The 25,583-nt window shown below is 33.1% G+C and overlaps 2 protein-coding genes across 8 annotated transcripts in view; one reads left to right on the plus strand and one right to left on the minus strand.

The window, feature by feature from the left end:
* The window catches only part of LOC111422118 (Neuropilin and tolloid-like), a 198,194-nt gene that overhangs the window by 137,574 nt on the left and 35,037 nt on the right, over window positions 1-25,583 (minus strand). Inside the window, exon 1 of one of the 2 annotated variants that reach the window (XM_071198264.1) lies at window positions 6,455-6,538. The exons of the other annotated variant lie outside the window; for it this stretch is intronic. The gene's annotated coding sequence lies outside the window, so the exon portion shown is untranslated. Of the gene's footprint in view, window positions 1-6,454; window positions 6,539-25,583 lie in introns of those variants that run through there. 2 annotated transcript variants of the gene reach the window in all.
* The window catches only part of LOC111422078 (general transcription factor II-I repeat domain-containing protein 2-like), a 50,516-nt gene continuing 28,088 nt past the window's right edge, over window positions 3,156-25,583 (plus strand). The window contains exons 1-4 of one of the 6 annotated variants that reach the window (XM_071198272.1): window positions 11,004-11,481; window positions 11,542-11,749; window positions 11,797-11,934; window positions 11,999-12,454. In XM_071198272.1, the coding sequence (XP_071054373.1) occupies window positions 11,474-11,481; window positions 11,542-11,749; window positions 11,797-11,934; window positions 11,999-12,067 (423 nt within the window). In that variant the 5' untranslated portion in view covers window positions 11,004-11,473 and the 3' untranslated portion in view covers window positions 12,068-12,454. Of the gene's footprint in view, window positions 11,750-11,796; window positions 12,455-25,583 lie in introns of those variants that run through there. The other 5 variants (XM_071198268.1, XM_071198270.1, XM_071198269.1 and 2 more) reach the window with 5 other exon arrangements.

A 25,583-nucleotide genomic window follows, 5' to 3' on the forward strand; every position in this document is an offset into this window, starting at 1 on the left:
CATGTGGGTTATCTACCTAGGTATGTTGAAGATTGCTGCAGAACAACATCTTTTAGTATTTAGCCCCTTATTAATTTGGTAACAAAGTTACTTTCATTTTGATACCCTTTCATATCAATGTGGCAAGGGGTTGGTATCAATTATCGGTGACCGGAACAGAACCTACAATTGGTATATCATTTGTGATAGTAAATAAATTGGAAGATAGATTGAGAGCAAACTCAGTTTACTCTGGACTAATTCTCCCGGTATAAGAGAGTCCAAGAGACTAATTAAGATCTGAGCATTCTATACTAAAAAGCTTTAAAATCCAATCGAGGTAGTATCAGTTGTTAGATGAGAAACAAATGTCTGTAAAAACCATCACGGCACTTCCATAAATCTCAAACTTAAATTTTGGTTATTTTATTTTTTGACATGCGGCGGTAATTTTATCTCCGGTTGGTTTCGCTAACTTTCGACATAGCCGCAATTAAAACGCGCCCGGGAAAACTGTGAATTATTGCAGCACGAGTTCGGATAATCCTGGACGGAATTTTTCTACGTCTTTTTGGACGTCCGTGTCCAGTCGTTATCTTCGCTTGCTTTTTGTTTGTTAATTAAATAAAGCCGCACAGTGGCGTCCCGCGGGATATTAAGGAAACAAGTGGTGACCCCTTTTTTCGCCCACGAAAAATAAAAGCCTTCCTACAAACGGTTTTAATTAACATCGCCCATCCAAGCCCGATGGAGGATGGATTTAATTAAGTGTCGGTTTAAATTACAACCAAAAAAAAACAGTTTCAAGCGAAAAGTATTACGGGTTGAACAAGATATTTCTAAATACAATGTCTTAATGTCGTAGTAAACGAGCTTGTTATTTTTATACTTTAAAGGAGCCGGAAGCTGTCTAAATAGCGCCACCTATTCATTTACTAGATAAAACCGTAGTTTTACTATTTTTTACTCCGGAAATTTTTCTTCTATTCCTTTATTTTTTTCTAGCTTTCCTCCGAACTGACCTTCTTACTTCCGAAGAGTAAAACAAAGTTCAGGTTCGTTCAAGATGAAAAAGAAAGAGTGTAATTAAATTAAACTCTGGTAGACTAAAGCTAAAAGTTAATTTCAAAGCGTAATTTTCATTTAATAAAACATCGTAAGATCAAAAACTTGATTTCTTTACAATATCTATTTTTTTAAATGATTTACACTCGAAGACCAAAAGAAAACAACAATATGGGTGGGATATTTTCGTAAACAAAGTGGATTCCAGAATAAACTTTACGGAATAAAGGGCGTCTCTTGCTTTTCTTGAAAATAGGACGCACGACTCGCAAAATCGGATTAAGGGTTGAAAGTATATATTATATAAGCGGTTTACAGAAAATTTTATTTTTATTGTAGTACGCAAGATCAATTTTAACTGAAAGCTCTAAAATTTTGTTTCCAATAAAACATGTTTATTTCGTTTGAAACGAGAATAAGGAAGGTTGCGATGAAATATTTACAGAGATCGTAAAATAAAGTTGATGACATTGTGATTGTCTTTTTCACAATAATCTTTTTAAAACAACTCCCAACTCAAACGCTTTACATACAGAAATGAAAAGGAAATATTGAAGTTAGCGAGTACATGAGTGTATATGTATATAAAATTCCATAACGGAATTTACGACCTTACATAGCAAAAATCTTTTGTATCGCCATAAGCGAGCCGGCATAAAAATCTGCATAGTAACACAACGACCGAGGATACCATCTGGAAGTTATTGCCTCTTTTGTACGTTATTCTTTTTCTTTCCAACCGTAACGGTACATGTCATCAATGAAGCTTCTCACGTAGTCATGACAATAAAACAAAAAAGTCCTAAATCCCGGTAGCTGAAGAACTTTTATACTCCAGCGAACGCAATAATTGATATAAACGACGACTCTTTTCATCCACTCTTAGTATCAATATTTACACAGTGGGTGAAAGTTTGCGAACTTTACCAAACTCTGTCTTTATGAGCGACTGAACAGAGATTGTTTACTCGTTCGGGTCGCGTACAATTGAAAGGATTCACCGTCGTTTCAACCACCCACCCAAAACTCAACCAAACATCCAACGATCCCAAACCGAATCCATTCGCGTTACGGTTAAGCTTTAGGTCAACGTTCCCGCATTGCCGTCATTTGTCAGAAAGACGCCACCTTAATTTACTCCCCACTTACGTTTCTAACCATACGCTATCTGAATTACCTACATTTGAAGCAAGAGAATAGGGATAAAATGGGAGAAGAAGAAAAGGAATAAAAAGACGGTAACATTGGGGCTATTTGGGTATGTCCTCCGCGAACGTTGAGGGGGTAAAACGTTTCGTTCTTATCTACGGTCGCTTCGAGTGTAAAGTTAACGATGCTTTCAACGCCGGTCGCGAATAGCATCGTCAAAGGCCTCTAAACACCTCAGAACTCTTCCGTAATCAGTATGAGAAGAGTTCCTGAAAGTAGAAAGTGTTTTCAACTCCACTGAATCCTATATACTTATCTTCCCACCCATTATTTTAATAAGAGGCACAGTTTGATATCCAAATAAATTTATGCGGTAAATACAGATGATTCAAAAAACCGCTGACAGACTTCTAGGGCAGGGAATACATCAAAAATTAAGATGAAAAGTCTTAATATAAATGGGGTCGCTAATGCCTCCTTAACGAGATATAGCGGGTCAAAGTTTCTTTAAAATCAAACATTATCTGCAATAAAAGCCCTTTTTTTAAAAATATTTTCAACTCCACTTCTAATTTTATCAAACGGGCAGTATTTTCGTGTAAAGTGATCATTTATCTATCAAATGGTCTCTTACAAAACTTTGATTAAAGCAGCCATGTCCAACTGGCGGCCCGATTGCGATTTTTGTGCGGCCCGATAACAAAAAAAGGAAATCGCACAAATTAATATTTAAATTTTAATAATCGATAATACAAATAATTTTTATTAGTTGGTCGAATGACGTTTTATAAAACTCCTATATCTTAATATATAAAAATGGAATCTTGTATGTATGTGGGTACCTATATACCGATTTTACTCAGTTATTCCTTGCCCGAATTTCACCAAATTTGGTAAACACATAGCTCAATATATTGGGAAGAACCTTTCATCTTAATTTTTTTGACACCGCCGCCGAGGTATCGGCAATGACGATGTTAAAAAAATAATTTGCACAATAGCGAATCCCGATGTATGGCGTTTACGAATACAGTAAATACCCCGACCTACGTAAACCCGACTTACGTAGATTCGGAGATACGTAACTGCGAATTTGTCCGTTTTGTCGGGTATTCCCCTGTTTCGCTCAAAAGTGGATTGAATCATAAAATTTTCTAGTCCCTTCAGTTTATGCGAGTTCTTCGTAGAGAGTTGATTAATCACAGAGTTGATAAACTTATTGTTTTAAAAAGGTTGTGAAAATAAAAGTAAGTAATATTTTATTTTAATTTGCAGTCCTACAAAAATTTATTCGTTTCTTTAATTATACCAGAATAAATAAAATTGTCCATAATATTGACGTGCGATGTCGGGTAGGAAGAAAAGAAAACTAGAAGATGAAAACAGACAATTTAAAAATAATTGGGAAGATGACTACTTTTTCTTGCAAGTAAAAAATAATGCTGTGTGCTTAGTTTGTCGTGAAACGATTACTGCTAAAATTTATAATATACGAAGACATTATGAAAAACATACGGAACTTTCTGTACTTTCTGGTGGTGAACGCAAGGCCAAATTACACTTACTTAAAGCTAACTTAAAGTCTCAACAAAATGTGTTTCAAAAACAAAATCAACAATCAAACGACATTGTCAGTACAAGTTTAAAAATTTCTCAAATTATTGCTAAAAAAATGAAACCTTTCTCGGATGGAGAATACATCAAAGAATGTTTAATTGCTGCAGCTGAAGATATTAGCCCGGAAAAAGTTCATATTTATAAAGAAATAAGTCTGTCTCATCAAACTGTTGCACGTAGAGTTGATGATATTTCCAATGAAATTTCCCTAAACCTCAATGAACATACCAAACAATTTGTGTACTACTCATTAGCTTTGGATGAAACAACCGATATCAAGGATACATCACAACTTGCTATATTTATTCGCGGAGTTGATAATAAGCTGAAAGTAACAGAAGAACTCCTTGATCTTGTGAGTCTGAAGGATACAACAACGGGCAAAGATATTAAAGATGCTGTTCTAAAATGCGCGGAAGATCGACAATTAGATTTAAAAAAACTTATTGGTATTACAACCGATGGAGCACCATCAATGATAGGAAAAAACATAGGAGCAGTTACTTTAATTTGCAAACATATTGAAAGCTTGGGACAAAATACATCATTTTTGGATTTATTTATTTGTCATTGTTTTTTACATATAGAAAATCTATGTGCTCAGTCATTAAATATGTCTCACGTGATGTCAGTTGTCATTAATATTATTAACAAAATAAAAAATAATTCATTAAAACACCGCCAGTTTCAAGAATACCTTCGCGAACTGGAGTCCGAGTACTGTGACCTAATATATTACGCCAAAATACGATGGTTGAGTCGTGGAAAATGTTTATTAAGATTTTGGAACCTCAGGGAAGAAATTAGAATTTTCATGAATGAGAACGGCGAAGACGTTCCACAATTATACGATGAAAAATGGTTGTTGGATTTGTGTTTCTTAATAGATATCACAACTAAATTAAATGAACTAAATCAGAATCTTCAAGGAGAAAATAAATTAATTACGAATTGCTATCAAGACATAAAGACATTCATTGCTAAATTAAAATATTTTCAAAATCAACTGAAATCGAATAATGCCACACATTTCCCTCACTTAAATGATTTCGAAATGGAAAATAAACCCATTTCCGAATATTCGCATAATATTAAAGATTTGCTTGAGGAATTTGAAAAAAGATTTGCCTACCTAGAAAAATTTGAACAAATGTTCAATATTTTTAATTGTCCATTTAATATTGATGTGAATTCAGCTCCAGGTTATTTATTTACAACTGGAACTTATCGATCTGCAGTCCAACTCAGAAATGAAATTAAGGTTTGAGGACATCAATATAGTCGAAAATATATCCAGGAAGATAAATTTCCTAATTTGAAAAAATTAGCTATGTGTATTGTGGCAGCAAACGGCACAACATATCTCTGTGAGTCATTTTTTTCTAGATTAAAATTAGTCAAAACCAAAGACCGTAACAGGCTCACCGACGCAAATTTGACGAATCAGTTACGTTGTGCCACAACAAAATTAGAAGTTGATATTAAAAAAATTTCAAATAAAATAAATAAACAAGTTTCACATTAAATATCTGTTGTAATTTACTGAAATACCTATATATTATTGTGTATATCTGTGTACATGCTAGTTTGTGTATACGTATCTCATTTGAGCGCGAGTGTGCGCTAGAATTGAAATTTTCTTGTTCAAGTGGGTGGCGGCCCAGTGCCTTGTACATTCCTAAATTTTGGCCCGAAGAGTAATTTGGGTTGGACATGGCTGGATTAAAGCAACAGTTTTGAATTGAATTTTATTCATCTTAATTTTTCATGTATTATCTACTCTAGAAGTCTGTCAGCGGTTTTTTGAATCACCTGTATACTGTAATAAAATCCGTTTCCGAAGAAACAAAAAAAAATTAAATTTAAGATCTTTAGTATTATAGATTAGGCTAAGTAGTTACGTTTTGTTATGATTTTGGTTTAGATTTAAGAAAAATTAGGGCGATGTCCAAAAAAGAGTTAATTCCTTGAATATCCTTCAAATTTGACCTTGTCATTTACATTTTTGACAGGTATTGACTTTGGTGACTTTTCAGACGATTTTAGATTCTAAAAAAATGCGAGATCGATAGATTGTATCGATTTAGCCCATAGGCCGCAATTTCATCCATTTCTGTATCATTTTATCTATTTAAATTCCAATTTTTCATTTTCAAACTTCAAATTCAAATTACGATTTTCTCGAAGGAAATTCACACCCGAAAGCGCGTTTATCTAAAAAAATTAAAAATTAGCTACAAAATTACAAAATCTTAATCAAATTTAAAGTTTATTAATAATTTCGAATAGTTTCAAAATTGACAGTTATTTTCTTTAAAAAAATTAATTATTTTGGCTAACCTGTGTAATTTATAATTCCCGCCACTTAATCAACCAATCGGAGAGCCCAGAGTGAAACTGAGACGATCAAATTCGGATATCCAAGAAGGCTTTGTCCAAAAAGGGTATATAAGGCCGCGGAAATTGACACCGAAGAGAGATCAAATTTGGCTAGAGTCAAGTGTTGTCGAATCTACGTCAAATTAACCTTAAATTTTCTAACCTAAGTTTGAACTTAGAATTTTTTTTTGACAACTCAATTTTTTTTATCAAGTAAAAGTAAACAAGTGTTTCTGAATTTTCTTCGAAGAAATCGAAACCATACCTGAGTTCGAGTCCAATCTTCCATCCTGTTCCCGAAGGATCCCTCAAGATCAAGGTCAGTCAGCCATTTTTAACTAACATGTGACACCTCCAGAAGGAATCAAGATAAGTGAACATATTTCCTTTTATCGGTAATCAAACGTTACTAATCGTATACTTGTTCCTCGTTTAAACCATTTCGTTCCTCCAAAACTCTTTAATTTTTATAACCATCACGATTACGAATCAACCTTAAAAGACACTCATAAAATTAACGCATATAAGCTTTGTCTACGACAACACTCTTCTAAACGAGTTACCTCTTTCTTGCACAGACGTATTTATTTAGGCTCGTTTTTATGTTTAGTTCGTAAATTTAAAAATTTAGCTAATAGATGTCTCCATGAACCTGCAATTTATTTTTCTATTCACTAAGATTCATGTTTTTTAATTTAAAAATGTATTTTTGTTCGTTGCGAATGAAATGAAATATTTTTGTGTGATTTCTCGTTTGTATAATTAATTTGTAAAAATTGGTTTGCATAAATAATTATTAACCGAACAAAAACAAAATACCTAATACAATACATTATGAGTAAAATTGACTTTGAAAATAAACTACAGATATATTATCCCCAAGAAACATAAATATTTGTGCAATATATTGTGGCTGAGACAAGCAGCAACTTCTCTCTACATCAAATAGTAATAAGTTACCTCGTTGACATCTCGATGATTGATAGTGGAATAGAAAAATAGAAAAACGCCCTTAGAATAAAATTTTACGGCAATTCACTATTGTTTCACCACGTAACCGTTGACGACGATGAGAACGTCACATGAAAAATTCAGCGGACGTCGACGCCGCGCTACGACTAAACTAGATGAAATTTTAAATATGTTCTCTCTTTTAGATGCTTATTTTAGCGAAGCTAGATTATACCGCACGGGTTTAATATTGTTGTGAATACAAAAACAAAGCGTGGATTATCATAATCGGTAAAAAATGCAACACGAAGCTTTCGCAATTCAGGCGGAGCTGCGATTTCCCAAACCTTAAAGAAATAAAAAAATCCACCAAATTCCCCCCCGAATTTCCACTCGGAAGCCGATTTTCTCGGTAATATTTTTCAATTCTCGTTTGGTCCGGCATTCTACCAGCTCGGACATGTCTTGAATTTTTATATCATAGCACTTCAAATAAATCACCGGTTGTAGTGCGGAATGAAAATCAACAGATATGATTTTAGGACCTTTTCGGGAGTTTTCAATCCCATCAAGTCAAAAACGTGACTTTTCTATTGATATAATTTCTAAGTTATTCTAACCAAATTCGGTATTCATATCTCGAACTTGTATAACTTATTCTAATAATACAAACATTAAATTAAATTTTATTCCAAAAGTTTCGGTAATAACTAACTGTATATCCAGCCATTTCAAGCTTGTTTGTGGGAATAGCATCGCATAATTTGGTATACCAAGATGTAAAATTGTCAAGCAACTCGCGTTCGCTTGTACACGTATGTTATAAGTTATATGGTGCACGGAACCGAAATTACATAGAAGAGATGCCTCTGACGTGCTGCATTTAAGAACTAAACGCAGCCCCGGAAGAGTTTTGTTTGGGCAATTAATTTAGGTCGGTAGAAATTTAGTACATTCGTCAACACCGGCACCTCCACCATTCCTCGTTCGTACATTCGTTGTTAGCCCTTTTAATCCGAGCCTCACGAAGGATTCGAGAAAGTTAAATGCACCAGAAGTTCCCATCGTGGACAAGTTTTAATTGAATGCATTGTTGCGTCGAGCTGCATTTCAAGTCGGTAGGAAGTTTTCCAATGGTAATATCCACCGGAGGTGATCGTTTAGCGTCGCGGAAGAGATTGGGATGTCGTATCCGAGGCTTGTGTAGCACAGGGGAGTTGATAAAAAGAAAATATAGTTATGGAGAAGAGGAGAAATCCTTTTTGGAAATTGAAATAAGCTGACTACCTCTCCCCTTATGGTCGACGTCGAAATATAAATGAAGGTCATATCGTGGGATTATCGCTGATAAAGAGGTGCGGCTCGCGGTTGAAAAATCGATTCCACTTCCGCACACTTATATCGTTCGCGAACGCTCTGAATCCAATTTGCATAAATCTCAAATCCTTATGGTGCCTCTCTATCTGTTTCCACCCGAACTAAAGTGCACCTCTTAATTGACTTTATTCAACTTAAATAATTGTAACTCAATTTATGTTCTCTTTATAACCTTTACATTTTTTGTATATAGTGAATTTCACTTAATATGCAATATACAAAAATATATTTCTATAGAAACCAGGACATAATTTGATTTTACAGTAAAAACTCGATAATTAATACGGGGAAGGCAATATCCGTTATAGCTCAATAAAGAATATCAAGAATATACAATAAAGAATATACAATAATCTAGTGCTAAATAACAAATAAAACTAGACTAGGATAGTACACATTTGAACTAATGTTGGTCCATTTGAACATGGTTTGAACCAAGGTTTGAACTAACAACATAACCTCAATCAACCTAACACCTGTGTACAGGGTGTCCCAATTTCGATGTCCGCATAGGCTATCTCCGAAACTGAAAGAGATAGAAAAAAAGTAGCTTACATGTCATGATCTCGTTTTTAGAGAAAATGCTAATACCGAAAACTCCGAACAGCTATCGTCTTTTGTTTTCGCCCTATCGGCAAAAACTGAAAATTTTGCGAAAACGACAATCGCGAATATCTCTGATATTATCAAAGATGGAGTATTATAAATAAAACATTATATGGGCAACTTTTTACGAAGAATTCAGTGGCGTAGGTAGAATTTTTTTCCCATCTTTGGTTTTCGAGATTTGAGACATAACTTTATTTTTTTAAATGGAAACCATAGTTGGCTATGACCTAAAATAATTTGTTATTTTCTTCTGATAATAAATATATATAGTTTGTGGGGTATATTTCTTATGGTTATTGAATAATTAACATAAATTCATTTTGTTCTATCTAAAACTAATGTATGTATTTAAAAGTTAATGTTGCTATGGTGATAACCATACATACTATGATGGAACATAATGTATCAAATAAATGCCAAAGTTTGTATTTAAAAATTCGATAACAACTCTGGCATTATGAGCTGGTATGATGCACCAGCATGTTAGGTGTCAAAGTATAACAAAACTAAATAAAACTTTACAATGAACTTCGAAAATTATGAAAATATAACATGATGGAACATGATGTTATCAGATAAGAATGCGACGTTAGCCGCGGAATTATATTTCACAAGGTATCCGGAAAGAAGACAACCGCACGTAAGAACCTTCAGCCGGTTAGCAGAAAATTTAATAGATTTTTGGTCCATCCCCAAACCACGTGCAAAAACATACCAAAATGGCCTGCAAGAGGATGAAGTCAATGTGTTGGCTTCACTTGCGATAAATAAAATGGATCTTGCAGAGAAATTGAACAAGACGTCTGACCCAAAAACCGCTGCTCCCGAATATGAAAGAAAAATATGTATAAACCATACAAAGCGGACCTAACTCATTATTTACGTGCCGGAGATGTCAATCTAAGATTAGAATTTTGTAGATGATATTTAGAAAAATTAAATAATCTGCTGTTTGTTCAAAATGTCATCTGGACCAATGAAGTCTCTGAGTGTTCAAAGAAGGTTGAGGTTCAATGTATGGTGTGCCCTTTTAGATAATAGAATGTTGGCATATAGTATCTACCATAAAAACTTAAACTCAGGTAATACCTCAATATATCAAGGCAACACATTGTGCCTTTGATCGACAATTTGCCATTAAATAAGTCTCAAATGATATATTTTCAATATGACGGAGCACCAGCACATAATGCCATTGGCAATAATTGGAAACAATTTGCACGTTCAGCCGGTGTCAACTGTTAAGTTGCTATATTAGCAGTCACGGCTGAACGATATGCTAAGTCAGCGCTGTTACGCAGCAGTTTAGTAAATATCTCAGCGTAAGTAATCTGCGCTTAGTTTGTCAGCGGTTGTGAAATTCTAGGTTAGGATTAATATTTTTTGTTTCTCCCCTTTAATTTTGAAAACTGGCAGAACTGTATAAAATGAAATGAGCCTTAAAATCAACATCATCATCTATTATCTCTTGTAATAACACAAAATTTTCAAAAATATTATTGTTGGCCATAGTTTTAGGTTATGCTGAACTGCTAATTCTCAATTGCTTGTTCAGTCGATTTCATTCCGCTGTATTAAAGCTCATACAACTAGCTGACTGATTTAATTCAACTGTTGACACCTGCTGAACGTACCCAATGTTTTCCATCGTGGCATTGTTATCACCATAACAACATTAAGTTTTAAATACATACAATAGTTTTAGAAAGAACAAAAAAAATTGATACATTATGTTCCATCATAGTATGTATGGTTATCACCATAGCAACATTAACTTTTAAATACATACATTAGTTTTAGATAGAACAAAATGAATTTATGTTAATTATTCAATAACTATAAGAAATATACCCCACAAACTATATATATTTGTTATCAGAAGAAAATAAAAAATTATTTTAGGTCATAGCCAACTATGGTTTCCATTTAAAAAAATAAAGTTATGTCTCAAATCTCGAAAATAAAAGATGGGAAAAAAATTCTACATACGCCACTGAATTCTTCGTAAAAAGTAGCCCATATAATGTTTTATTTATAATACTCCATCTTTGATAATAAGTGAGATATTCGCGATTGTCGTTTTCGCAAAATTTTCAGTTTTTGCCGATAGGGCGAAAACAAAAGACGATAGCTGTTCGGACTTTTCGGCATTAGCATTTTCTCGAAAAACGAGATCATGACATGTAAGCTACTTTTTTTCTATCTCTTTTAGTTTCGGAGATAGCCTATGTGGACATCGAAATTGGGACACCCTGTACCTGTGTCACAGCCTGTGTTCTCGCAAATATCAAAATAAAAAAAAAATAAAAATTATAATACTATAATTATAATAGAATATATTTAAAGAATGGCCGGGTAAATACAAAATATTGTAATAAAGCAAAATGTTTTTGTTATTAAAAAAATATATTTTAGATTAGAGACACCAGCAAAAAGACGTAGAGTGAGAACCACTCAAAACCAATACGAACTATACATCAATATGTTGGAAACAAATAAATATTTTAGAGAGAACAAAGTTACTCCTGATCACCCAAATGAGCTCACCAAATGTTGGGAGGACTTAGTTAATAGTTTAAATTCTAGTGGCGGACCTCAGAAATCCTTAAATGAATGGAAGAGAGTAAATAATATAATGTTCTGGAATAAGTGTTTATTATTTTATTTTAGGTTTTCGTAGATTGGAAAAGCCAAGTCCGTAAAAGGGCAAGGATAATTAAAAACAGCTATACTGAGACAGGAAATAAAGGTGCACCAGAACGCGAACTTTCCGAAATTGAAAAAAAACTACTATATCTGACAGGCGAGGTTGTTATAGAAGGAATGGAAGGTGTGTCAGAAATAGGAATAAATAATAATGAAAATATTGCAGTTGCTGTGGATCAAGAAAAAAATAAAGAGCAGCAAAAACTTTCAAACTCTTCAAAGAAAAAAAAACTGATTCTAATACCCTTGAGGAAATAAACTTAAATCTTAAACAATTAGTAGAGTTAAAAAAACAAGGGGTGCAGCTCATGAGGCTAAAGATGGAGCTAAAATATAATGTAAACATAGAAGATAAAGACTAATTCGCTACTGCCAGGGCAAAAGGTCATAAATCTATTTTTTTTAATATGGCGTTTGAGGCAAATTTGAATTGTTGATACAATTGTACTTATGACCTTTTGCCCCGGCAGTATAGCGAATTCTAGGTGTAATTTAATCTTAATTTTTTGTGATATCAGTTATTTTCTAATGAATATTTTTATTTTAGTTTTTTTTGTGATATGGTTTTTTCTTAATGAATATTTTTGTTTTAGTTTTTTTAAATAAAAAATGTTTAAAACTATTGCAACTAAATTTATTGAAAATAATTCCTAATCACATTATTTCTAATATTTACACCAACTTGATGTAGTTCATTATGATCATCATTGTGTTGTACTTCATCTTCATTTTCATCAGGTGCTTCATTAGCAACATCTACATTTGCAATTTTAAGAATGTTATATAAAGTTGCGCAAGGTATAGTTATTTTTGCTGCACTCTTGGGCTATAGTGTAACGTTCTGTCCTTTAAAAGGCACCTGAACGTTGCCTTCCAAACTCCGATGCATCTCTCAACACAATTTCTTGTCAAACATAAAGTTCTATTGTACTGTCCTTCAGGTGTACCTTCTACTGCATTCAACACAGGTGTCAGTAAAAAGGGCTGTAATGGATATTCTGAGTCCCCCAGCAACCAAGAACTCCTTTTTCCATTTCTGTAACGACTTGTTAGTTCCCTATAAATATTGCTCATCATCCATATTGCTGAATCGTGGACACTTCCCGGATATTTAGGACAAAGTGCCAATAAAATCTGAATCGCAAATTATTTGACAATTAATACTATAATAATTTTTACGATTCAAGAAAACTGGAGGTACAATTGCGATGTGAGTTCCATCTATAACTCCTATTACCCCAGGAAAATTAAAGTTTTGAGAAAACCCATTCTTTATTGCAGTAATTTCCTCTAAAGTTGTTGGAAATTTAAGATATCTTCCCGAAAAATGGTGTAATATTACGTCAGTGATACTTTTTATGCATTTGCTGACAGATGACTGAGACATTGAGCAACGGTTGTCTGTTCCTGCAGATTTTTGATAGCTTCCTTGAGCATAAAAATGTAGTGCTACAATAAATCGTAATGTTGTCGGTATTCTTGTAATTCTTGTACCGGCTTCAAGAAAAGGACTCAGCTCAAGAAAAAATTCATGGGCCAAATTTACTGGAAATCTATACAATTTTCGAAAAATGTCATCTGGCGTTTCAACAGGTTGCTCACATCTCTCAATCGTCGCATATACAATTTATTTTCATTCCTAATATACATTAATAACATAAAATAACACATAATTAATACATAAAATTATGATATAATTAAATGTATATGTAGGTAGTCTCACGTTTTTTATCTTCTTACTGCATCCATCACCTCACAATATATCTTTGATCCGGAATAAAATAACTTGATTATTTCTGTTAATCACATAAACGACATACAAACGACTGCTATCTCAGTATCGTTACCTAACGACCAAACCTAACCTCAAAGTCTTTAGGCAACGATGTGGTTAGAAGTTACAAAATACGAATTGTCGTTCATAAACGACAAACGACTCGTAACGACGTCGTTGAGAGTTACAAAATAGGCCTGTAACACTAGACCTAGGACTAGAAACATTCCGTTTAGCCGTGCGTCTCTTAAGACGACTAAATATGATTATTTCTAGTTCTAGGTCTAATGTTAGTTGCAGTGACAGTGGTAGGTAGCGCTAGTTAGCATAAAATATCAGTATGTTGCATATTTTTATTGAACTAAAACTAGAACTCACACTAGACCTAGAACTAGAAAGTTTCGAGTTCTAGGTCTAGTGTTAGTTCTATAGTTCGTTTTTTTTTTATAATACCTGTCAAATTGTTGTAAAGTTAACAGGGAGTTTTGTTTTATCATGTTTTGAAATAAATATGTCATAATTGACATTTGTTTGAAAATTCGTTATTCAAAAAATTAAGTAATTTAAAATTAAAGTAAAATGAACGCAAGAAAAAAACGCAATTTATTGGGAAAATAAAAGGGATATGGTTCAACAATTATTATTTAAGAGAACAGCTTGCAGCTGAAATTTTTCAAAATTTGATTAGAGGGAAACATTTTAACCTAAATGAACTGTTATATTTTGCAAAAAGAGAACTCGAATTCACTGGTTCACGAAGTTTATTATATACAGTAATTCGAGACATGGGTTTCAAATTTAAAAAAATTAATAGTCGAAAAATTTTAATGGAAAGAAATCATGCGATTACAGCTAAAGTAAAATTTTTGATGCGCTATCTACAGTTAAAATATTCGGGGGAAGATATAAATTTTATATTTTTGGACGAAACTTGGATATACAGGGTGTCATACAAAAAACGCCCCAAGCTGTAACTCTGTCATTTATATTCCGATTTTCATGACCGAGGCATCAAATGAAATGGTTTGATGAATACTATGGTTCATGCTACAAATAAATTTGTTTCAAGGCCATCTTCAATTTTAAGCGATTATTAACTTTTGTTTTTCAAATTGCTCTATATATTTTTCTTCACGTCATTAGATAGAGATTGTTTTTCTGAATCCACTGATGTGCAATACGTCCACTTTGAATGTAATTTTAGCAGAAAAAAGACACCTGTATATACAGGTTGTCGCACAAGAACGCCGTAAGCTGTAACTGTGTCATTTAACTTCCGATTTTTATGAACGAGGTATCAAATGAAATGGTTTGATGAATGCTATGATTCATGCTACAAATAAACTTTTTCCAACGCCATCTTCGATTTCAAGCGATTATCAACTTTTGATTTTCAAATTGCTCGGTATGTTTTTCTTCACGTTATGGGATAGAAATTTTTTTCTGAGCCCATTGATGTACAATACATTAACATTTTAGCAGAGAGAAACAATTAAAACATTTTCCGAACATTGTCTTAGTCACTTCTGTATTACTGCAGTGTGCCATGGAAAAAAATAAAACGCAAAACTGATAACAGTCATTAAATGCTATTTCAATGCCCGAAGCAGTTGTAAATGATACTTATAAGTTGTTTTTTCATTTATCCCATGGCACACTACAGTATAATAGAAGTGACTTTAAGAGAATGTTCAGAAACTATTTTAATGTTTTTCTATGCTACAATTACAATTAATGTTGATGTATTGTACATTAATGGATTCAGAAAAAAAAACTCTATCCAATAGCGTGAAGAAAAACATACCGAGCAATTTGAAAATCAAATGTTGATAATCGCTAGAAATTGAAGATGGCGTTGGAAAAAGTTTATTTGTAGCATGAATCATAGTATTCATCAAACCATTTCATTTGATAGCTAGGTCATGAAAATTGGAAGGTAAATGACAGAGGTACAGCTAGCGGCGTTCTTGTGTGGCAACCTGTATATACAGGTGTCTTTTTTCTACTAAAATTATATTCAAAATGGATGTATTGTACATCAGTGGATTCAGAAAAACAGTCTCTATCCAATGACGTAAAGAAAAATATATATAGCAATTTGAAAAGCAAAAGTTAATAATCGCTTAAAATTGAAGACGGCCTTGGAAAAAATTTATTTGTAGCATGAATCATAGTATTCATGAAACCATTTCATTTGATAACCCGCTCATGAAAATCGGAATGTAAATGACAGAGTTACAGCTTGGGGCGTTTTTTGTGTGACACCCCTGTATAAGAATGGTTCTGAATTACGTAGGTAGGTAAAAGACGATGATAAACGTTCGGTTAACATTAAAATAAAAAGTGAAGGAGACAGGTTTACTGTACTACATGCAGGTTACAGAGGTGGCTTTTTAGAAAATTGCTTATTAGTTTTTAATAGTAAGAATACTGATAAAGACTATCACAATACGATGAATTTCCAAATCTTTTATAATTGGGTCAATAAAAAATCTAATTCTAGCAGTACAAAATTTATCTGGCAAAAATGTTGTGATAATGGATAATGCGCCCTATCATTCAGTCCTCAAAGAAAAAACACCCACACGATCATCAAAGAAAAGTGTTTTAATACAATTTTTAATTGAACATAATGTAAATGTTAATGAACGCGAAACAAAAGCTCAACTTTGGGAAAAGATCGTGCCATTTTTGCAGCAAAATAAAAAAAGGTATGTTGTCGATGATCTTCTTCTGCATGCATAGATCTAGTTTGGGCCTATTGCAAGACTTATTACAATAAGCATATCAACGATGTCCTTCCACGAGAAAAATCGTGTGACTAACGTGTGGCATACTGCTTTGTCAAATTGCATAGCAGAAATATGGAACAATTGCATAACTCACGTTGAGAACTTAATAGAAAAAGACTGGCATACTCATATGGGTAATACTTCCTTTAACGATCTTCCTCCATTTATCATAAACCTCGAAGAGTCTGAATCAGAAGGTAATAAAGATGAATTTGGGGTGTTTATTTACCATTTGTTTTGTTCTATTTCATTCAATTAATTTTTTTTTAATTAAATTTATTAGTATTTTAACCGTTTTAACCTCAACTATTTAGTTACTGAAAATATTACTAAAAATCAGGAAAACAACATAAATTGTATAAGGGTCCCTAGATAATACCAACAGAAACCCTAAAAAATTTATATTGACAAGTATTATAGAAAAAAAACGAACTATAGTTTTGCACTAGCACTGTTACTAGAATTAACAAGACCTAGAACTAGAATCATTCGGGTTTAGCTGTCTTGAAAGACGTGCGGCTAAACCCGAATGGTTCTAGTTCTAGGTCTAGTGTTTGTTCTAGTTTTGCCCTAGCACTATCACTATAACTAACATAAGACGAAGTAGAATCATTTAGGTTTAGCCGTCTTGAAAGACGTACGGCTAAATCCGAATGTTTCTAGATCTATTTAGTTAGTTCTAGTTTGAATTGTTATTCAGTGGTATATTTTTATTGAATGAAAAGTAGAACTAACACTAGACCTAGAATTAGAAACATTCGGGTTTAGCCGTGCTCCTCTTAAAACAGCAGTCACCTTTTTCCAAACATAACTTTTCAAAACTACCCAATGCCTGTATCCCGGTATCCAAACCCCGGTATATTGAAACCTTTGGTAGGTTTGTGTATTTTACACATTTCCTCTTTAGACTCATTAAATACTTGATAATGATAAACCCATTAATCAGGGTTTAATAAATGTCAATAATTCCCTGAGGTTTCTAATGAGATTGGAATTTATACATTGTTATGATTTCAATTTTGATATAAAGCTATTTCATAGGCATAATTGAAATATTAATACACGTTGGAGCGAAATATAATATGCTGCCGGACCAATTACCGTTTACATCTACGTAAATTTCCATAATTGAGCGGAGTAATTAGCGACAAAATTAGCGACACAACAATTTCGCCATCTCCACTACATCTGCATATTTCACAACATATATAACACGCTATACCATTTACGTTAATCAACAAGATAATTAGAAAATATAATTCTTACGTATAAATTTAAATTTATTCCCCTTATTTCAGATGATTTAGTGTGAAATGATACATATTTATAATGTTTTTTATTTAAATCAATTGCCAAAGTGTCGTCAAGTTGGTATTGAAAGTAAAAGCGCATGTCGTGACTTTTACTTTAATTGTGTGCCACCACTGTCTATCAAATTTGTTAAGATTGATTAAAAAACAATTTTCATATAATTTTTTTGCTGCTAAATCTACCATAAAAATGTTAAGAAAGGGTGGAACGGGATGTCAACTGTCTAAACGCGAAAGAAACTCTATAATTAGGTATTGTGAAGAAGTACAGACGGAGACACCAAATACGAATTTAAAATATATATGTGATAAAGCTTCACGTATTTTTGATGTATGTGTATTGCACTTGAGTTTTAAAATTAAATTTATATTCAACATAATTGTATTAGGTTCACAGCACGACGGTTTTTAAAATTATTCAAACCTACAAAAAATATCAAACTGTAAAAAAACCAAAAACACAAGGGCGTTGTAAAATGAACTACAAAACGGATAATAATTTATATTTTATTAAAGAAGAGTTAGGAAGACAAATACAAAAATTGCATGAAAAGAAACAGTATTTTAATCTTAATGATTTACTTAATTTTGCAAGAAATGAATGTGATTTTACTAATGGTAGATCAAAATTACATAAAATTATAATATCTATGGGATATAGATATAAAAAGATTAGCAATAGAAAAGTGTTAATTGAACAACCACATATAGTTTCAAAAAGAATTACATTTTTAAAGACATACTTGCAATACCTAGAATCTGGAGAGTATACTTTTGTTTTTCTTGACGAAACTTGGATTTACGAAAATGGTACCCAAGTTTATCAATGGGTAAATGAAAATGAAAGATTCGGTATTCCGCAAAGAGCAGAAGGCGAAGGAAAAAGATTTACAATCTTGCACGCAGGCACTTCGTCAGGGTTTTTGCCAAATTGCAATCTCTTGCTCAGTGACAACACGGAGCACAGAGATTATCATAAAAATATGACGTCAATTATTTTTATGGAATGGGTGAAAAATCAATTACTTCCAGCATTAAATAATTTGGGTGCGAAGTGTGCGGTAGTAATGGATAATGCTCCATATCACTCAAAACAAATCGAGAAAGCTCTAAGTTTCTGCACAAAAAAAAATGAACATAATATACAGTTTGAACCAATCTTAAATAAAAAATCGTTATGGGAAATAATCCGTTATTACAAGCCTCAAATTGAAAAATCCTTTGAAATTGACAAATTAATAAGAGACCATGGCCATACTGTTCTTCGCCTTCCTCCATACAATTGTCAATATAATCCCATTGAACTATGTTGGGCGTTCTTAAAAACTTATTACAATAAACATGTTCAGTCCAGCTCGGAGAAAAAGGTCTGTCGTGTCAAGGAGACTTGGTAAAAAGCTCTTGGTCATTACACTCCGGAGATGTGGGCAAATAGTGTTCGTCACTGTGAAGAACTAATTAAAAAAGATTGGACAACATTAATGGGAAATTCATTAATAACTGATTTACCTCCTGTCATCATCCAACTAGCGGAAGACTCAGATTCTTCCAGTAATTCTGATTTTTAAACAATATTCAAATTTTAATTATAGCACTTAATTATGTTATCTTAATATATTGCTCACGAGTTTTAATTTCAAAACGTAGATATTAGCCAAGTGACGAGAGATTAGTGGCTTCGTCTTTAAAGTGACAATCAGTGACAACTTCGTTTAGAATATACACAACCTTACTTATTATTTAGTGGAAAATATTATAAAGCGTGGTCATAGAACATGGTATCTAGGGTGGTACAGACCGTTTTTTTATAAAAATTTGGCAATGTCAATTGATTTAAATAAAAAACAAATTTTACAAAAACAGATTAGAAAATATTGTAGAATGCAATTTGCTGAATTTTCGTAGATACGTAATATTTTCTATTTTACGCTAGTATCGTTTTTCTTGGTTTTGCAAAGTGATTTTTACAGTTATTACGGGCTCTAAACCTCCAGGGCTAGGTATAAATCTCCCGGCATTCGTTCCTACCAACGTTTTGGCCGCAAAACTTGGGCTGATATATGTATCTCCGGTGTCGTTCGCAGCTAGTACCGTGTTTTCCCGCAAATTGCTGCATATTTTCACCTGAGGGATACTATCGAATCCCGTTCTTTTCTGGCAACATATGTAGTTTCCATATCTAGTCAAACGTATTACTATGAAATCCACCGAGGCAACATGAATAATGAAATTCATATCTCGCAGTCAAAAGGGCATTGCATAAAATTAAATCGATTTCGATTCCAAATATGTTTATTCTTTTTACTTTTCTTAACCAACATGGTTAAACACTCAATGGGAGAAGCATGCCTTGTAGAAACGTTATCAGGATTCGAATAGCCATTTGTGCTCATTTCAGCGAAACAATCTTGACGTGGCATTACAAGCGAAGGCGTGTATTGATAATCGTGTCAGTCAAGTCAATTTCCATAATGATATTACAATGATCTATCAGAGCTCCAAGGCAGTGTGTACGACGGACAGGTGTCTCTCTATTTATCGTTATATCAAATGCACGTTTAATTTTGTCGGCAAAATCAAACGAAATAATAATATGCATGTTCAATAGTACAACATTTACAATGCTGTAATTTAGTAATAATTAATTGAATGGTCGGCAATTCAATTCAAAATAACGGCAATTAACAAATAAATAAATTATGCATGAACATTTCTAAAGGGGATTCAATTAAAATTCTACTTCTATTATTTAAATATCGTCTCTTATAATCGAACCTTATTCATAAACAAAATAAAAATAATTATATTCTATATAGGTTGAAATTAATAGTTAATTAACTCCGACACTTCGGGTCCAAATGACGAAATAAACCGGGCGAAGTTAAGCCTTCTCCTATCAAGGTAATGGCATGATGTGATACCCAACCTGCTGATTTTGCAAGATACGATCGGCAGGATGGGTTACTGTTTGACTGGCGTTAACTGAAATCCTAGAGGGATAAATTATTAATTATGAAATGGCAGGTATATAACGTTAATACCATCATTTTAATAACAAATAATCCTTTGTGATATGTAACAGTAATTTTAACGTATGGAAAAAATAAAATTTGTGAATTCTTTTAGCGTTTGCCAAAAATATTGTAAAAACCGTGACTAACTCGGTATGTCCGGTGAGATCCTAAAGTTAATGTTATAAAAATAACTTTAGCAGCTGGAGGGAAGAAACCGGTGCCACATCGTCGACTGTCGTCTATATTTACGCGTCAGAGACATGGCTTCGTCACATTGACCCCGATCTGTGGGGGCCCTTGTACGAGTTATTCCGCCAGAAATGGAAATGGAAATTGTGTCGACACCGATGGAAAACGAACGATCACATTTTGAACTAACCGGATATGTTTATTTTCATTTATAGGGCAGTTTTGTTATTACGATAACAATTTATCGATTACATGTTTTTTTGTTGAGCACATATTTTTTAGTTATCATTACATAATAATATAAATAAAACAAATATAGCGTATATCTTTATCAGATTAAGTAACATCGTTAGTGAGAGAACATCATTCAATTTACATTTCCAGTTGGAAATTAATCAATCCTACCATTATTAGCTTAAGCGAGAACAGTGTATGATATATTGGTTTAGAAATGTCAATAACAGGTGATCATTAAGATCTTACCTGAAGCAATTGTAGTGTAATTAATTTTAATTAAAGGTGATTTAAATTTTAATAAAAAAATGAAATTCATATATACAAAGGTAGATATTTCACAAGACTTGGAATCTATTGTCGTAGTCTTTATGGCCTATTCGCGCTCGCTTCATAACCGTAGGACATCTTGAATACCTAAGGCACACACTAGTTTGTACTAGCCTGCTAATTATACCCTTTTAATTAAAGCCGTTGGCGTAGTTGCTGCTGCATACAGCACCGCCAGCCAAACTCATAAACCGCGCAATATTATTTACACACCCTCAAGAACGAGCTGTGCGCACACCGCATAGGTTTTAGGACTTGAAAACCAACGTTGACTCAACCACGTGATCACCTACGCCAATAATCTAACATTACTCCATGAAGTTAAAGGAACCTCAATTATAGCATTTAATATCATCCAAAATATTGTTATAGATGGTGTAAGTACAGCAGTGTTAACGTTGAATATAATTCATCTTACGTCTTTATTGTTTAAGGAGAACGTATAAGTAATGGATGGTGTTAATGTGAATGGCGAGACGTTGTTATAGTAGTGAAAGAATGGCGGAGTAAAAGTGGTGTTAAAAGGCTTTGAAATGAGAAAGGGGTGTCGTGTTTTGCTTGATGGAGAGTCATTAAAATGGATATATAACGATAATTAACAATGAGTTATAATCTAAATATTTGAAGGCACCAAAAATGTAATTTGTAATTTTGGTGATCTAAGTGATTTAATTTTTTCTTTTCACTTTACGTTTATCTAATGGTATTTTAGCAAATGCCGTCACCCGCCTAGAGAAAAACAACAAGCACTCTCGGCTAAGCCTCGGTATGTTTGTCTAACGGAATCCGGGATTTTCTTTCAAGCGGAGCCGGATATTGCTACGTCAAACGCTCCTTTGCCGGTACCGCTCGGTATAATTCCGAATTCCCGCTCAGAATTGCGGCAGCGCTTCCAGACAAAGCCCGTGAAAATTAGATGCGGCTAATATTTAGGATAAATACGAAGTGCAAGACGGTACCTCGAAATATTTATCCCGCACTTGCTAGAACGGTAAAGCGCTTCGGCACTTTCCACTACCTTTTTCGAGGGCCCCGTCGTGCAATTTTCTCGGGATGTTGTTTTATAATTAGTCTTTTGTGTACCTACTTTTCGAGACGTGGTGTGAAAAAACGGTTTGCCCTTAATTAAACTTTACGGTAACCACCAGGATACTATAGCCACAGGTTAATTCTTTGTATAACGAGAAAAATCAATTATCCGCATCTACAATGGTGAACGAATCCTAAAGTTGGATTTATTTGAAATAGAAGTTACAATCACCTATGCGAAGTTAGCCCCATTTTTTTCTAGCCCCGAAATGTCCGATTCAAAGGGTTAAAAATGACCTTTTTTAAGTGGTGATAACTCGTAAACGATATACCCGATGATCAAGATCTATACGTCATTCGATTCGTCATAGTTTCTTCTATCGAAATCATAAAATGCCCGATTTCAATTCTTTCCCTTTAACCTTGTACAGCCCTCGGAATGACACCGTGTTCGGTTCGTTGTTTATGCAAATATGAACGCCAGAGAGTCTAGCCCATAATATAAAAAAATTAATTTAAACTAAATCGACTATAATTAGAGAACGGTTTGACGGATTTTAATGTTTTATATCTCAATGGAAAGTTTGTGTCTGGCTGAATGCGGTTATCGAAATGCCCGATGCTAAACATTTAAGGATTTTGATTAAAACACAAAAAACGAATTAATCAAAGACATCAATTATCTCCTTAACTAATTGATCAATTTTAGTCATCAACATCTCGATCGAAAGTATGGTGTACAATGTTTTGTAATGAAGAGAAATAGTATATTAAAACGACACGTTTGAAATGCACGAATTCAAGTTGAAAAACGAGTTTTTTAATGAATGAATGCTTTAAGTCTTATGAAACGTGGTTTGTATGCTATTTTTTGTAATTCGCGTTTTTACCCCTTTTTTTTCTCAAAAATAAAATAAATTTTGACAATGTAGGGAAATAGGTATGTAGCAGTTGGTAACAACGAAACACTTGAAACTAGAAATTTGAATTGACAATTGGAAACTGTCAAAACACAAAATGTATTCACCTGACAAAAATGTTTCATGTACACCTCCCAAAATAAGATAATTTGCTCAGAGTTCAATCTACTCATCATTGTGGACCTTGTATTTGATGCTAAGAACGTGTTTAAACATCCATAGACAAACATTGTCACATTGACAACTAGAAAAATTAATGACCCAATGTCACCAACTTGAACTGGTTACATAAAATGTTACTAAAATCTCATTACAGCATCGGATGCTGTAAGGAGTCTCATTACAGCACCCGTTTGAGTACTGTTATAGCTTTCATTACCGTCGCGAATTACAAAATAGTATATTAAAAGACAAGTTTCGTAAGACACGTTTGAAATGCACGAATTCAAGTTGAGAATGAAGCTTTAAGTCTTATGAAACGTGTTTTTTATGCTATTTTTTGTAATTCGCGTTTCCATCCTTTTTTTTCTCAAAAATAAAATAAATTTTGACAAAGTAGGAAAATAGGCATGTAGCAGTTGGTAACACCCTAACACTTGAAAATAGAAATTTGAATTGACAATTAGAAACTGTCAAAACACAAAATGTATTCACCTGACAAACATATTTCATGTACACCTCCCAAAATAAGAGAAATTGCTCAGAGTTCAATGTCCTCATCGTTGTGGACCATGTATTCGATGCTAAGAACGTATTTAAACATCCATAGACAGACATTGTCACATTGACAACTAGAAAAATTAATGACCCAATGTCACCAACTTGAACTGGTTCCATAAAATGTTACTAAAATCTCATTACGGCATCGGATGCTGTAAGGAGTCTCATTACAGCACCCGTTTGAGTACTGTTAGAGCTTTCGTTACCGTCGCGAATTACAAAAAATATATTATACAACTTGAAGAAAAAGTTGACAATTGAAAGAAATGTAAATTAGCACCTTGCCTCTGAGAACTTTATTTATATTTCAATATAAACCGAGTTATAGGTTGGAGTGCTTTTTGTGTGTAACTATATACAGCTAAAAATGTAAAATTTGAAAAAGGAAAACTAGAAAAGTAGTAAGAACAACAATAAATTATATTAAAGGTAAAAATACTTAAACCAAAAAGGAAAAAAAAATTTGCTGTTTTACTACAAATACATTTTAAATCAGTCTATTACTTTGTTCGTTTGTTTACATACTTTATTATGATTAGTAGAATATTTCGTACATTTTCACATTAATTTGTTTTCTAGTAATAATCCGCTTACAAAATAGTATATTATTCAACAAGGGTATAATGGCGGCTGTTACCCACGAAGATGAAGTTGCAACACGAGCGAGCGAAGCGAACGAGTGTTGTAATCTGAGTAGGTAACATCCATTATACGCAAGTTGAATACTATACTTTATCTATAACTATTTAATTTTGAAAAAAAAATCAAAAAAGGAAAAAAAATAAACTTGATAGACATTTCAGACACAACCTCAATATAAGAAAGCTGTCAGTTCTGTTAATATTTTATTTTTTGATTGGTAGGCCGTGTCAGAACTGTGGAATAATGGCTTCATTATTCAACACTTTGTCAGTCATGAGTAATGCGTGTCATTACCCGTCAAAAATCAAATGTATAATGAATAGATAATTCAATAGTTGTAGATAAAATTATTTTTTATCTAATTCTATTATGAAAATTCAATTTTACATGTCTATCTGACGTTTTGTAACGTCACTTTTTTTTATAACTAGTGACGTAATGATTTCATTACATTATGTAATGATTCATTACATCACTAGTGATGTAATGAATTCCATAACCTAACTACAAATTGACTTCTGTCACTAATAGAATAAGTTAAGTTTTAAATGGAATTAGATAAAATTTTGTACTTAACACGTCATGAAACGGCTAATTTTGTTTAAAATTGCTTTTTTTTGACTGGTTCTCTTGTTATAGTTAAAATACTATACATGTAAAATCCTATCTAATTGGGGGCTAACTTCGCATAAGTGTTACAATCTGATATGTACGATAAGATATTCTATTTAACAAATCTTTAGGATGCTGTTGAAAACTTGAAGCTTAAGTAACAAACGGTTACGTTTAGGGTAACG

This window comes from Onthophagus taurus, chromosome 7, assembly GCF_036711975.1.
Source record: "Onthophagus taurus isolate NC chromosome 7, IU_Otau_3.0, whole genome shotgun sequence".
Taxonomy (NCBI): Eukaryota; Metazoa; Arthropoda; class Insecta; order Coleoptera; family Scarabaeidae; genus Onthophagus; species Onthophagus taurus.